The 13,671-nt window shown below is 45.2% G+C and overlaps 1 protein-coding gene across 2 annotated transcripts in view; it reads right to left on the bottom strand.

Moving 5' to 3' along the window:
• Positions 1-8,235: 8,235 nt before the first annotated feature.
• The window catches only part of arhgef7b (Rho guanine nucleotide exchange factor (GEF) 7b), a 25,395-nt gene continuing 19,959 nt past the window's right edge, over positions 8,236-13,671 (bottom strand). The window contains exons 16-22 of one of the 2 annotated variants that reach the window (XM_076982531.1): positions 13,117-13,329; positions 12,416-12,509; positions 12,223-12,312; positions 10,957-11,121; positions 10,088-10,187; positions 9,929-9,983; positions 8,236-9,716 (exon numbers count right to left, since the gene is read on the bottom strand). In XM_076982531.1, coding sequence (XP_076838646.1) covers positions 9,594-9,716; positions 9,929-9,983; positions 10,088-10,187; positions 10,957-11,121; positions 12,223-12,312; positions 12,416-12,509; positions 13,117-13,329 — 840 coding nt within the window. In that variant the 3' untranslated portion in view covers positions 8,236-9,593. The remainder of the gene's footprint in view (positions 9,717-9,928; positions 9,984-10,087; positions 10,188-10,956; positions 11,122-12,222; positions 12,313-12,415; positions 12,510-13,116; positions 13,330-13,671) is intronic. The other variant, XM_076982532.1, reaches the window with a different exon arrangement.

The raw sequence follows: 13,671 nt of genomic DNA, 5'->3' as shown, positions 1-13,671 counted from the left end.
CCATATTCCGGAAGTGCTGCCTCCAGCCTTTCAAGTAAGAACAACACTGATCTGTCCGGTACTCCGTCACACGCTGAAAATTAGTGCATGTTTTAGTCAAGTTGGAAAAACCGGTATTTGACGCCTATATACGTAAACAAGATATTTAGATTTATAATTCCTTTGTGTGGATTTTGAAAATTCCATAATAATTTTGATAATTTGATAATAAGACATTGCCTCTTGGATGGCAGCTCACCCCCTAAAGCTTAACCCAAGCAAAACGGAGATGCTGTACATCCCTGCAAGAGCCAGTCCTCATCGTGATCTTTCTATCTCATTCGAGAACACCGTGATCACTCCATCCATGGAAGCGCGTAGCCTTGGTGTAGTTGTCGACAATCAACTCTCCTTCACGGCCCACGTTGCTAACACAACACGGTCATGCAGATTCGCCCTTCACAACATTCTGAGGATTCGGCCATTTCTCTCTAGGGAGTCCACTCAGGTCCTTGTCCAGTCCCTTGTCATCTCAAGACTGGACTACTGCAACTCCCTACTGTCTGGTCTTTCTATGCATGCCATCAAACCCCTGCAACTGATCCAGAACACTGCAGCTCGGCTGGTCTTCAACCTTCCCAAGTTCAGCCATGTCACTCCCTTGCTGTCCTCCCTCCACTGGCTTCTGGTAGCTGCCCGCATCAAATATAAAACCCTGGTGCTGGCCTACAAAGCAAAGAATGGTCCAGCTCCTCCTTACTTGATGGCCATGGTAAAACCCAGATGCATACCGCCCTCCGCGCCTCAAGTATGTCTCGTCTTGACCCTCCATCATCCAGGACACACGGGAGACAAGCATCCAGACTTTTCTTTATCATCTCTTTCCTCAGGTGTTTGTTACAGGTATTGCTTACTGTCTTTTTCTCAGTTATTGTGCATAATTGGGTTATAGGAATTTCTTACTGTCTTTTTCCTCAGGTGATGTGTATATTCAGGTATAATAATGACTTAGCATAATTGTTAGGTATCATATAACTTTCGTCTAGTGGTTTTTCCAGCTTAGAATACCTTGTGTTCAGGACTACCTTGGATATTCCAAGCAATTATGTAGCACTTTTGTAAGTCGCTCTGGATAAGAACGTCTGCTAAATGCCATAAATGTAAATGTAAATGATAATTGCTTTCTTAATAAAATAATGTCATATACATGTCAATAATGCTTCTGCTTGAATCCGACTGAGGTCAAAAAGTTTTCAATAAGCCGAATGAATTGTCCAAATGAGTAATGCCCGGGAGCGTTATTATTCTGAACTGACATTTAAGTATGTAACTGAGGTTTAACTACGTCTTTCCAACCTAACGCAGAATTAACTGGCCCTGAGCTATGGTATTACAAAAGGGATCGATCTTGATATATACGTGAGTCAATACTGCCATCTGGTGGTCAAAATCACAAGTTGCATGTGAAAGCAAAATTTTGAGTATGGAATCCCGGCAGTAAGCGTGTGAGTTTTAAAACGGGGCGTTTTTCAAAGTTAAAATCCTCTGCGAAATTGCGGTTGTCACAGCGCTTGCACTTCCGGTAAATTTACAAATGACAAAATGGAACAAAAAGGCGGAATCTATTTTGTGCTAATCTCGTAAACACCTCTCTTAATTTATTCCTGTTGTCGGAGTCCAGTGTTGTTTAAGTTTTCATCACCACTACATCACACATTCAAAGGCTTCAACAGCCCCAACTACACTGTTTTATCTCCTAAATGGGCAGAAAAGCGCCATAATTTGCAGTACAGTGAAACGACTCAGAAACCGTGTCTATGCCTAAAGACGTTACCATACGTACACGGTAGGGGGCAGCATACCGATCTCAGTGGAAGCTAGCGTTGATCCCACGCTGTCCAGCAACACACTTGTAACCTACAGAGGACTGGAGCCGAGTCCAGTTAGGTGGGTTGGGGAAGGAGGATCCCGACCTGCGCAATGCAGGGTTTGTGGGGCCCAGAAACACACGTACAAAGTGTTTCTCATGCACAAAAAACGTGTCTCTTAATGGTGCGTCAGGCCACACTGTTGGTGGAATGAAAGTAAGGTTGAAATATGTCTGCTGGTCTAAATAATGAGACTTTTTTTTATGATCACGGAGTACTCTTTCAGATACTGTTCAGAATTTGTCATAAAAATTGTGCTAAATCATAATGAGATAATCTGGGAGTCAAAATCCCTTGCAGAATATTGTATAAACTTAGTCAAAGCCGACACTTGAGGTCCAATCAAGCCTGATGTAGGTGGGAGAGGCCGAAACTCTCTCTCCCCCTCTCCTCTCTCTCTCTCTCTCACCCTCTCTCTCCTTCTCTCTCTCTCCCCCTCTCCTCTCTCTCTTTCTCTCTCACCCTCTCTCTCCTTCTCTCTCTCTCCCCCTCTCCTCTCTCTCTCTCTCTCTCTCTCTCTCTCTCTCTCTCTCTCACCCTCTCCCCCTCTCCTCTCTCTCTCTCTCTCACCCTCTCTCTCCTTCTCTCTCTCTCCCCCTCTCCTCTCTCTCTTTCTCTCTCACCCTCTCTCTCCTTCTCTCTCTCTCCCCCTCTCCTCTCTCTCTCTCTCACCCTCTCCTTCTCTCTCTCTCCTTCTCTGTCTCTCCCTCGCTTTCTCTCTCTCTCTCCCCCCTCTCTTTCTCTCTCTTTCTCTCTCCCCACTCTCTCTCTCTCTCAGTAAGAGATTACCTCCCTAAGCTGCTTACCGTCTCTCATCCCTGCTTCCATTTTTCCTCCCTTTTTCAGTTTTTCATTCTCTCCCTCCCTCACTCCCTCCTGTCTCATTCTGTTCTCCTTCTTTCTCTTCTCGGCATGCCCACTTTACTGTACCACCCTCTGCAATTGCTGATCCTATTAGAGGGAGAGGAATGACGTCTCAGAATGGCCCGAGATCGATACCCCTTTTCTCTCGCCCCCCATCTCTGCTGCGCGGCCCGACCGTGAGTCGATACGGCGGCGGAACCCTGTGAGGGAAGCAGCCAGACAGCACTGGCAGAACAAACACTGCTCTTCATCAACCGAGGAAGACTCCAGGGGACCCTCGTCCCCAAAGACGTCCGACGGTTCAGGTCCTGCAGCGAGACGGCTTCTTGCGGTCTAAGTCATGCAGTTAGACAGCAAGAAGTAGTGTAGTGAGACAGCTTCTTGCTGTCCAGATTGTGGAGTGAGAGAGCTTCCTGAGGCCCAGGTCAAAAAGTGAGACAGCTTCCTGTGGCTCAGGTCGAAAAGTGAGACGGCTCCCTAAGGCTCAGGTCGAACAGTGAGACAGCTTCCTGAGGCTCAGTTCGAACAGTGAGACAGCTTCCTGAGACTCAGGTCAAACAGTGAGACAGCTTCCTGCTTTTCGGGATGCTGTCGCTGTCAGTAGTGATGGCTACGTCACAAACAGCAACCAGTACGAGGTTCAGCTTGAGTTAAGTGTGCAAGTGGCTGCTTTATTGAACCATTCTTGATTTGGTATCCGTCGTTTGTTTTTACACCTGTGCAAACATGGTTATAAAGACAGGGGGGCTCCATCAGCAGCCTGGTCACTTCCTCTGACAGGGTCAGTGGCTTGGTCAGGGCGTCACTGACGGAATATGCTGACCCTGCCATGTACATTCACTGACAGCTCGGAAGTCACTATGACACCCTGAAGTGTAACAAGTCTGCAAACACTTCCAGTAAAAGGCACTCAAAGGTGAGAGCAGCTGCCCTAATGCAACACGTCCTCCTAACGAAAGTCTCGAGTCAGAACCTGGAATATGTCACCTGATTTTCACAACATGTATCCGAGAGGTCCACAGGAATCTGGGCAGCCAATGGAACGGACCACACTAGTGACTACGCCATAACTTCATCTTAACCGACAGCCTGAAGTTTTCTACCACCGAACAGGTGACACATCATTGTGCATGCATATGCAAATACAAAGCAAGATGACCGATGGTTTCACCGTTAAGGTTACGGACCTGTCAGCAGGCGCTGCAGTTAAAGAAGGTGGTCGCGCCCCCTGCCTCTGCCAGGGCTTGCGGTAACTTTCAGGGCGAGAGCAACGTTCGGTCCCGTAGCTTCTGCACACCCGCGGCAGCCCGATGCGGGCAGACAGTTCAGACAGCAACCGTGACACAGACATGCAGCCCGGCGATGCCGTCCACACTCACCTCTGCTGCCTCTTCTCCCGGTGCGCGTGTGCCGTATCCACGGAGATAGCGTCCACGGGCACTCCTTACAGTTCCCCTCGATCCGCCAGGAAGACGCTGCAAGCGTGTGAGAGAGGGAGAGAGAAGAAGAGAGAGAGAGCGAGAGAGCGAGAGAGAGAGAGAAGAGACTGAACACCTACTCTGTATCCCGCTAGAGAGAATCTGCTGTCCATGTGTGATGCTCACTCCCTCTCTCTCTCCCTCCCTCTCTCTCTCTCTCTCTCTGTCTCTCTCTCTCGCTCTACCTCCCTCTCTCCCTGTCCCTCCCTCTCTCATCCACTATTCCCTTCTTCTCGTTCCATCCAGAGCACCTCCTCTCTCACAGGTGTTGACGAGGCAGAAGGCCTGTGTCACTCCTGAACTCGCAGCTCCTGCAAACTCTAGAAGGACTGAAGGAGTCGACCCCCCCCCAGCCCAGCCCAGCCCAGCCCAGCCCAGCCAAAAGAAGTTAGGATGGAGCCCAAGGGGTAGGTAGACCCTTCCTCTGACAGAGGTGTGAAGATCAGAGAACACAACAGCTATCTGGTGCGTCGGCCGAGCCGTTGCCTTTTAACCACTGGACTCCAGACGTTCAGTGCCATACCCCCCCCCCCCCCCCCCCAACCCACCCCAGGGCATGAATATATTATTACAAGCACAAAAGGGCCCGTGTATTGTTTATGAATTACCAGCCTGCCCAGTCAACAAAGACCATTTTCATAAGAAACCTTCATTTCATTTCGGCTTCAATTTGATTACCAGCCGAAGAATAGAAGCCCCTCGGCCAACCTCCGAAGGCTCTATTCTATTTTCTCTTTTCTCTCTCTCTGTCTGTCCCTCTCTCTCCCTCCCTCCCTCCCTCTCTCTCTTTTTTATTCATGCCCATTGAAAGGCTTTTATTGCTTTCCTTTCAATGCACGAGCAGGGAAAGGCTTTTCAGAGTAAACCACTGACAAAAAATAAATAAATATTGCAGCGCTATTTTTCCAAATAAACAGAGCTAAAAAGAACACGCCGTCCGTGGTTCTCTTCTTTCCTTCCCTTTCATCTTTTCCTCCCTCTTTTTTTTCTTTTTTTGTAAACTGCAAAAGGCTAGAAATTAATGACAGGCTATTGGACTGGGAGAGAAAGAGAAGGGTAGACGGAGAACAGCTTCACAATGCAAGTCAAATCTAAATGATGTCTGGCCGCTGAATAGTGCCTGGCGCAGTTTGGTGGGGTTCGCGAGGTAAGCGGATGAATACGGCAGGGTGGGGAGTCAGTCCTGCCGGGGGTGGCGACGTGGGGGGTGTCTGCACCTGATTGATCCACGCTGTTACGGCAAATAAAGACACCTTAATGGTATCGGAGCGCCACAATTATGCCGCAGTTCTCTTTTGTTAACCGCTAGAGGTGACTGGCCGTCACAGGGAACGTGGCTATCGGAGGCAGCCAGGTCTCTGGTTTTCAACGAAGCACAAAGCGGGTCCCTTCCGGCTGGTCCCCGTCCCACTGGTCCCTTCCTGCTGGTCCCTTTCCCGCTCTCTTCGTCCTGGCTGCCGTGAAACAGGCGAGGGCGAATGAAGGCTACGGCCAGAGTAGCCCAGCTCTGCGGAGTGGTAACACTATATATATCCGTGAGTCATTACAGAGTAAGATAAGTATTCATGACTTGGAAATGTGTGAGGAAACTTCTTTTTTACGGTCAACCATGTGGTAGCGTGGTGGCCTACGTTTAACAGGCCCACTTCGCTTGACTCCAGGCAAAATGGCGCTAACGACCCTGAAGACATCAGTCAGGCGGAAGTATCTTTTTGTGTCGTTTAACACTGACACGAGGTCGTGCTCTTCAGCTCCATCGTTACGGAAACCGGCGGCGGAGTTCGCCGTTATCCCCGCGTTTGATCTCCGCGGCTCGGAGATAAATTAAGACGCTCCTTTAGACCTTTTTTATGCGCCTTTGTGCTTATGTACGAATACTGAACTCTAGACAAAGGTGACCCATGCATAATTCATTCGTGGGCTAAGACAAGACCTGCCGTCTGAAAAGAGGTTGACATTTGAGCTTTTCACCAACATCTGCAAAATTATATGCTTTCTATTGTGAGTCAATGAGGGCCAGTCAGCGTCCATAAAAGAATGAAATTGACATGTCACCGTAATAAAAGGTATAGACTATACTTCCCAGTACCCGGGTAGGACCATATGTGTGCGTCACTGTGAGCGAGCGACAGAGATAAAAGAGAGACAAGGCTATTGTCTTTCATTCTGTGTTTATGAACAGGTACCAACCTCCAACACACCTGGCCGCTTTGTCAAAGCGCTGCCACTCTGGGCAGAAAAAAAAACCAAGTGATTTTCCTTTAATGTTACCAACAGATTTCAGATCGGTGTCCCCCTGTGCATTAACCATTCAGTTCAAGCGGACTCCACTCCACTGCCCCATTGCTCCAAGCCCATTTCATCCCAAAAGAGCCGTGAGACTGATCAATATTAGATGAAGACTAATAAACACTGGCCTCCTCTTCTCCACCACTGACTGTTGTGAGTGAATCTTGCTTTTATGTGCAAACCTCCAGCCAATATCATTGTTAAATCCTGCTTTCAGGTTAAAGACCAGCTTATGCATTGTGAAATAACCATAAGAAAGGTCCACTGATTTCTACTTGATCCCCCCCAAACACACACATGCACACACTGTACCTGCACCTGATACCGCCCAACCAGGCCCAATTAAGTGACAGCTAACATTTTCTTTCTCTTTCTTGTTTTCCTCTGCCGCCAGAGGCTTTGTCCTCATGTTAATGTCCTCGGAACGTCATTCTCTCCCCAAATGTCACTGTCGCCTCAGTGCCCAGACAAAAAGAACAAGCTGCCTTTTTCTGCATGGGCCGCGGCCAGCGATTCAAATCTCCCACAATGCCTTCCTCTCCCTGAGGATCGTGTGTCTTTAGAATCTTTTGATTCCGCTCATTGTTTGTTATAATAGGAAGGAGGTGAAGGTAAGTTTCAGAAAAACACATTTTTTCCTAACATTTCCCATACACGAGCATGTACGTGCACGCACGCATGCACACGCACGCATGCACACACACACACACCTGTCACTACTGCAATCAAGTCTGCGGTTCCATCAACATAGATACAGCAAACAATACAAAAAGTAATGAGTTCAATCTAGGAAATAAAGTCTTAAAATGAGATCATTTGACTCATAAAATACAAAAATGTGGACTTTCACACTGTACAAACTCCAATGAGACACAACAAAGGCTGACCAATCGATAGAAGCATAAAAAATACCAGAAGCCACAGATGAAAATCTGGAAGATGTGGTCATGTGATCACGATCAGCTGAACATTAGCTAAAACAAAAAAATCCAAACCATACCACTGGTTACATTCATGTATTTGGCAAGTCCTGATTTTTCCAGCACTTCCAGTCTACTGTTTTTCCAATCCTTCCTCTTTGGGATCCACATGAAAACCATTTTGGCTCAACAGTTTCCACCTCCACTGCTGTACTCAGCCCAAAACGTGGATTATGTGCACACAATGGGAAAGAAACCGCGCACAGGGTAGCAACAATAGAGGAATTAACGAGATGGCAGTTCAGGGCTTATGCCAAGCTAGTATGCCTGGGCAAAGCAAAAAAGGTTTGTGTGACAGTTCGAAATGACAAAACCAAGATTTGGAACACAAACAGATCGAGAGGCCATAGCCCAAATTCTGATAGCATTGTAGAATTGAGTAGGAATACTGTTTGTGGATCAGTGTTTTTAGTTCTGCACCATAATGACATCACCATAGATGGACATCAAAGCTGATCGGAGATCAGTTCTGTGAAATGCATAAGAACATACTTTCCAAAACGTTGGGTGAATTTCTTTAACCAAATGCTGTAAAATCTCAAGTTAAAAGTGGTACAATGCAATAAAATTGTTGCCATCAAAGAGGGTAAATGGGTCAGAAATTTAAGCCCATGTTTGCCACTTTGTAACTGAACATTATATGACATGGTGTTGTGCATGGTTAGCAGAATAATAAAGAAAATAGTTACACCACCCTAAAAGGATAAATAAGGAATAAGTACAATTTTATTTTGTTTAATTCACATAAATTAGCATATAGATTAGAGAAGACAGAGTGAAAAAGTGAATTAAAGAAAGAAAGTATAGAAATTGAAGAAAGGGGTGAACAGAAATGTTTTCTGTACCACAGACAATGGAGTAGAAACCACACAGACATGTATTCAGTAGATATTTCATTTCATTTAAATACATAAATTAGAATGATGGCAAGGATAAATCTTCAGTTGTCAGTTAAAGCAGCACCATAGCACTGCATATTCAAATATATGTTGCATATGTAGATTTCTTACAAATGGTCTTGGATTTGCAGAGAAAATGCCAAGAAATTTCTGGAAATTGTTTCCCAAAAAAGGCACATTTCTACACCTCTTTTGGAGTATAGGCTAAAAATGAATTTCTGTACAATTTCATTAGTGGAATAATAGTAAATTAAAACCAGTAATATCACCATCATCTATATAAAAAGGGCTTTCCCAGGGTCATAAGTGTAAAACTGAAGTGAAAAAAAGACAAAAACACTGAGGTAATTTAAAATAACCAAGAGGAAAAAAAGTGTAGAAATATCATTTTGCCAAAATAAAAGTCCTCTGAATGGCATGCCGTACTGTATTGCTGTATCCGGGCTGGACAAGAGTGTTTTGTTCCTCTTTCACAGTGTGGCTATTGCTTCCTAAAAAGATCCAAGTGAAAGATTTTGCTTTAGCCAAGGACCAAAACGCTGCGATATCAACCGGACTACAATCCCTGAGACTCCCGGTTTTCTGACCTACTGGGAACCATGTGACATCAGCTGTTTGTAAAAAGGTGCATGCTGGGAAATGGTCTTTCAGTAGAGACGGAAGCATTTTGGCAATGCCAGCAACACAGAGTAAATAAGCTATTTTCCTCAGGGAAGAGTAGTTCATACTTACCAATAATTATATATTAGTATATATCCAAATGTTTTAAACTTGTTCAATACATTTTAAGGCATTACCTAAAGCTGCTCTGGGCACTTCCAATATCGGTTCCTTTGTTTACACTTACAGTTCAGACGCCAATATTCCATTTGGCAGAGCCCAGCAAAATTTGGCACTGGCAAGCTTAAGACAGTCAAAGTAATTCTGCATTCAGTGATCAGAAATAAAGGGCATGGGTCCGGTCCAGTCTTTTAGCATCTTTATCACCTTCACTGCATCTTCATGCTTGGCTCAACAAATGGGTTCCTTTTGGTCAAAGTTTGATAGGGAGCCGGGTATGGTACCCCAGTCATGCATGCTGCATTACAGGACACTGCTTTCCATTTTTCAGTGTTGTTGTTGTCCTCTTTGTTTCAGGCATGGACCACATACACAATAGGTTGTTACCACGTGATTTTATAAATTGGTCTCGTCCCAAGAAGGGTCGTTCATGCTCTTCAAGACCCTCCTGACCATTTTTTCCAGCTCCTTTCTTGCCTTCTGCTCTTCCTCCAGGGTCCTCTTCATCCTCTTGTTGTCCTGGAGGCAGATAACAAGAACACCTGGGTCACCCGGGTCACGGCACCAGATCTGTGCTCACATGCAAATCAGGTGATGTCAAAAAGAGATCATTTCTTAGGAGAGCCATTCTAAAATACATGCAACAAACCCTACCACGATATCACAAGGACGTGCCCCAAGATTTTAATTGGCGTTATTGTGCAAGATGGGACACGACGCAGGAGACCTACCTGTTTGAGTTCCTGCACCTCATCCCTCAGTGCATATACAGTGTCCACCAGGCTCCTGCACAGGAAAGACGAATATCAAATAGCACAGTAAGACACAAGCTAATGTTATTCACGTTATTTCTTTTCATTCGTTCCCACCATTCAGATGCCAGTCCCCACCTCTCCTCCACCACTGTCTGACCATTGCTTTTGGTTTCTTCCACAATTATCTTCTCCTCTTCAGGAAACAGCATATGGAGGCCTGACTCTTTCTTTGACCCTGTTCCCAAAATAAACAAATAAAACAAAAGGTTGCACAATCAGAGGCAGGTGATTTTATTTCTGATTGGCTTAGGGTTTAGCCATCATGTGTTATAAGTGATAATGTAAGGGGAAGGTGACAGAAAACATCAAGTACAATGTGTGTTCAACCAGGAGGGTGATACGTCATGCAAATGATCCTTACAAGAACATGTGGCGACACGCTTTTTACATCACGACAAACACGATAAATAAAGCCAGTTATCTCTGGTTCCTTCTTGTACCGGAGAGAAATGGCCAGCCTTAGTAGCCCACTCCAGAAAACAAACAGCAACAATAAAACAAAAACATACCTAATAAACAAACAAGCAAACAAATTTGTAAGTAAAGAAATTTAAAACAAACTACATTTATTTCAAATTTCACAGTACAACACTTGCTGGACCCCAGCCGGTGTGACAGACTGTCCCAACGTTCGAACTGCTTGGTAGTTCTTTAACAATAATAAATAAAGAGTACAAAATGGAAGCAACATTTCTCACAGACAACCTGAACAACAGACGCATCATACAGTCACAAAAACACCTACAAAAACGACAGACACACGGACAAGCTTGAGTGTAAATTGGGAGTGATGGCAACAGGCAGATGGTCAATGAAGGACTCAAAGCAGAGAGTCTGCAGTGGAAGGCCCTCAAAGACGAGGGGAGCATCAAAGGGTCAAACAGAATGAAGGTAAGAGGAAGAAGTGCTCTGGATCTGCGGAGAATATGAGCAGCAGCCCTTACGAGAGGTGGAACCCATTCTGTAATTATGGGTTGTCCATATACTGTCATAGTCCGAGTCTTCTGATTGGTCAGACGAGTGTTCCAGGCGCAACATGCTGGCGCGGCAACCCACAGCTTCCACATCAGCCAGCACATGATTATGCATCAGATCAGTGCCCTGCCATGCTAATGGAGATGGGTCATGGGGTCAAACCAAATCAAATGGGGTTTGAAGGTAAATAAAAATCAACCAATCAGGGAAGGGCATGGGAAGGCCCAAAAGGACCCAAAACAAATTTTCAAAGAAACAAAAAAAAAAAAAAAAAAAAAAACCCACAAAACAATATAAGAAATTAATTTGAAACAAAATATGAATGAAGGGTCAAAGCAGAATTATAACAAATGGAAGACAAAGAGAAGAGAAGGAAGTAAATGAAGAAAGAGAAGCAGAAAAAAGAGAAAGTTGATAAACCAGTTTGAGATATTCATGGTCAAGCATGGTCAAGTGTTCAGAGAAACAGTTTGTGGTTAACTTGCTAATAAATCATCATGAGGAGGGAAGTCGAGACGTTAATATGAGTCACGAGCGTAACAGTAGGGGAAGAAGAACTACAAAAAGAAATGCAACAAAGATGTCCTCCTCAAATTAGACTACGATAGGTCACTGCTCAAAACAGCTGCTGTGTGTAACAGACGGGTCATTATTTCTGCCATTTTAGGCCACTCTCCATCTGACAAATGGATTGACGGATCAGTCACGCAGAAGATCCGTTTAAGTGTGCCGTTAAGAATTACAGATCCCAGCACAAAATCGATTAACCATGTAAATTCAGGAATTCCAGGATATCTAGGATAAACAACTCTGAGTAAGACTGACTCAGGCAAGTGGTATCACCTGCCTTTTCACATAAGGTTAAAGTTAAGTTTTAAACACCATTTAAAATCACTCAAAACCAGTCCAGCACTCCACTGCTGGGATTCAGGTTTGAACTTCAGCTGTGTTATGCGCCACCCATGGTCAGGCATCGAAAACAATTCAGCTAGCTGCACTGTCACCAAGACAACCACTCTACTGCTGAGCCAACGTGACTTGTGGGTTCAAACGACTTGCGTTCTCTCTCCGTCACTGAACACTGCAATGTGGTGGCAGCCTTCCTGAATCCTGGGGAAAACGCTGCTAGTTCTGTCTGCCCCACCCGTAGCATCTAACCATAACGAAATTATGAGCATAAAAACAGCCAAAACACATGCGTATGAATTGGTGCCAGGGTCCAGACGCCGTCTTACTGGAGTTGAGGGTTTGTCGCGTCTTCGCACTCGTGCAGTAAGCCTCGATTACTTTAAGGATTTGTGCGTCCTCCTCCAGGGCCGCGGTGCCTGGTGCGAAACAAAAGGTATTGGCCAATCGCATCTCACGAAGAACTCGAGGGGCGTGGCAGCGGATGCTGGATCGAAGGAGACACGGATATCGTGGACCTACTTTTCCGCACGGCGAACTCCTCGTCCGACGGCTTCCTTTCGGGCTTGCGTTTGGGTAGGAGTTTCTTCATACTCTTGGGACTTTTGCTGAGATCCTGTGAAAAGAGAACAGGAACCTCAAAAGCGCCTCGCCACACGCACGTACGCAAAGCATTATGGGTGGGAAATGATACAATCATGGCTGTAGACAGCTCATCAATTTAGATGCTGCACTCAATATAAACATATACACGTTTATAAATTAAAAATTTATAAACATTTTACATATATAAGTAAAATAAGCCATAAAATAGTTTTAGGGGTTCAGGCTGTAGCCCAAATGAGCATAACCTGTTAGACATCCTTCAGTCACGGTGTCTATCCACACTATTCTATGCAGACTATTCATATCACACAACATATTTGCAATATAAAGTCAAGTCAGGGTAGGTAGTGTAATACAACTGCTAAGTGTATTAATATGCATTTATTCAAGTCATTAACTGCTAAATAAAGGGGGAGTGGTCAAATCTGCATAAATCTGCATACCTCAAATGTATTTAATCAGCCAAATGTGCTTCAGTTCTGCTGCTCTAATTACGCAAGTGGTCTACCACGTACTACGAGCTTATGACCACTCTATTGGCTACATCCGAGCTCAGCTACACTCGAGGACGGCCGAGCATAGAAAATAATCGGCAAAAGCCTCCCGGACATCCAAACCTCTTTATAGGACAGCGCAGCCGAGGGCCTGAGGGGCGGAGCTGGACGGAGGCAGCTGAGGCTCCAGATCTTCTGTGTTTTGGGGGGCTCCAGGGGACCCCACATCAAGGTGCTGTGAGGCATGGAGAGGTGTGGGAGGGTGTGGTAGGTGGGCGCTCCTCCAGCGCCCCGGCTCTCCGAGTGCCTGGACGGGGTGATGGGTAGCGAGGGCAGCTGGGGGCAGAAATCGAACACCGCTGGGCTGCAGAGTTGTTTGTGGTTTTTTTTTTTTTTGTATCTGTACACTAGGCTACAGGGATGTAACGATACATCGATACCATCGATAATCAATGCATCAGCTATAAAAACTACGATGTAATTCCAGCAATGCGATTATAATTGGCATCATGCCACATAGATGTTGGGTACTTTTTGTGTGTGGGATTGAGGCGTTTTGTTCATACAACCATGATACATTATATTAATATGATGTTTATGGAGTTATTGTGAAAGATAACATTTGTTTATATTTGCAACAGGTGCACCTATCCAGAGAAGACACACACATTTTATAAT

This window comes from Brachyhypopomus gauderio, chromosome 20, assembly GCF_052324685.1.
Source record: "Brachyhypopomus gauderio isolate BG-103 chromosome 20, BGAUD_0.2, whole genome shotgun sequence".
Taxonomy (NCBI): Eukaryota; Metazoa; Chordata; class Actinopteri; order Gymnotiformes; family Hypopomidae; genus Brachyhypopomus; species Brachyhypopomus gauderio.
This window is presented reverse-complemented; position numbering and strand designations above follow the sequence as displayed.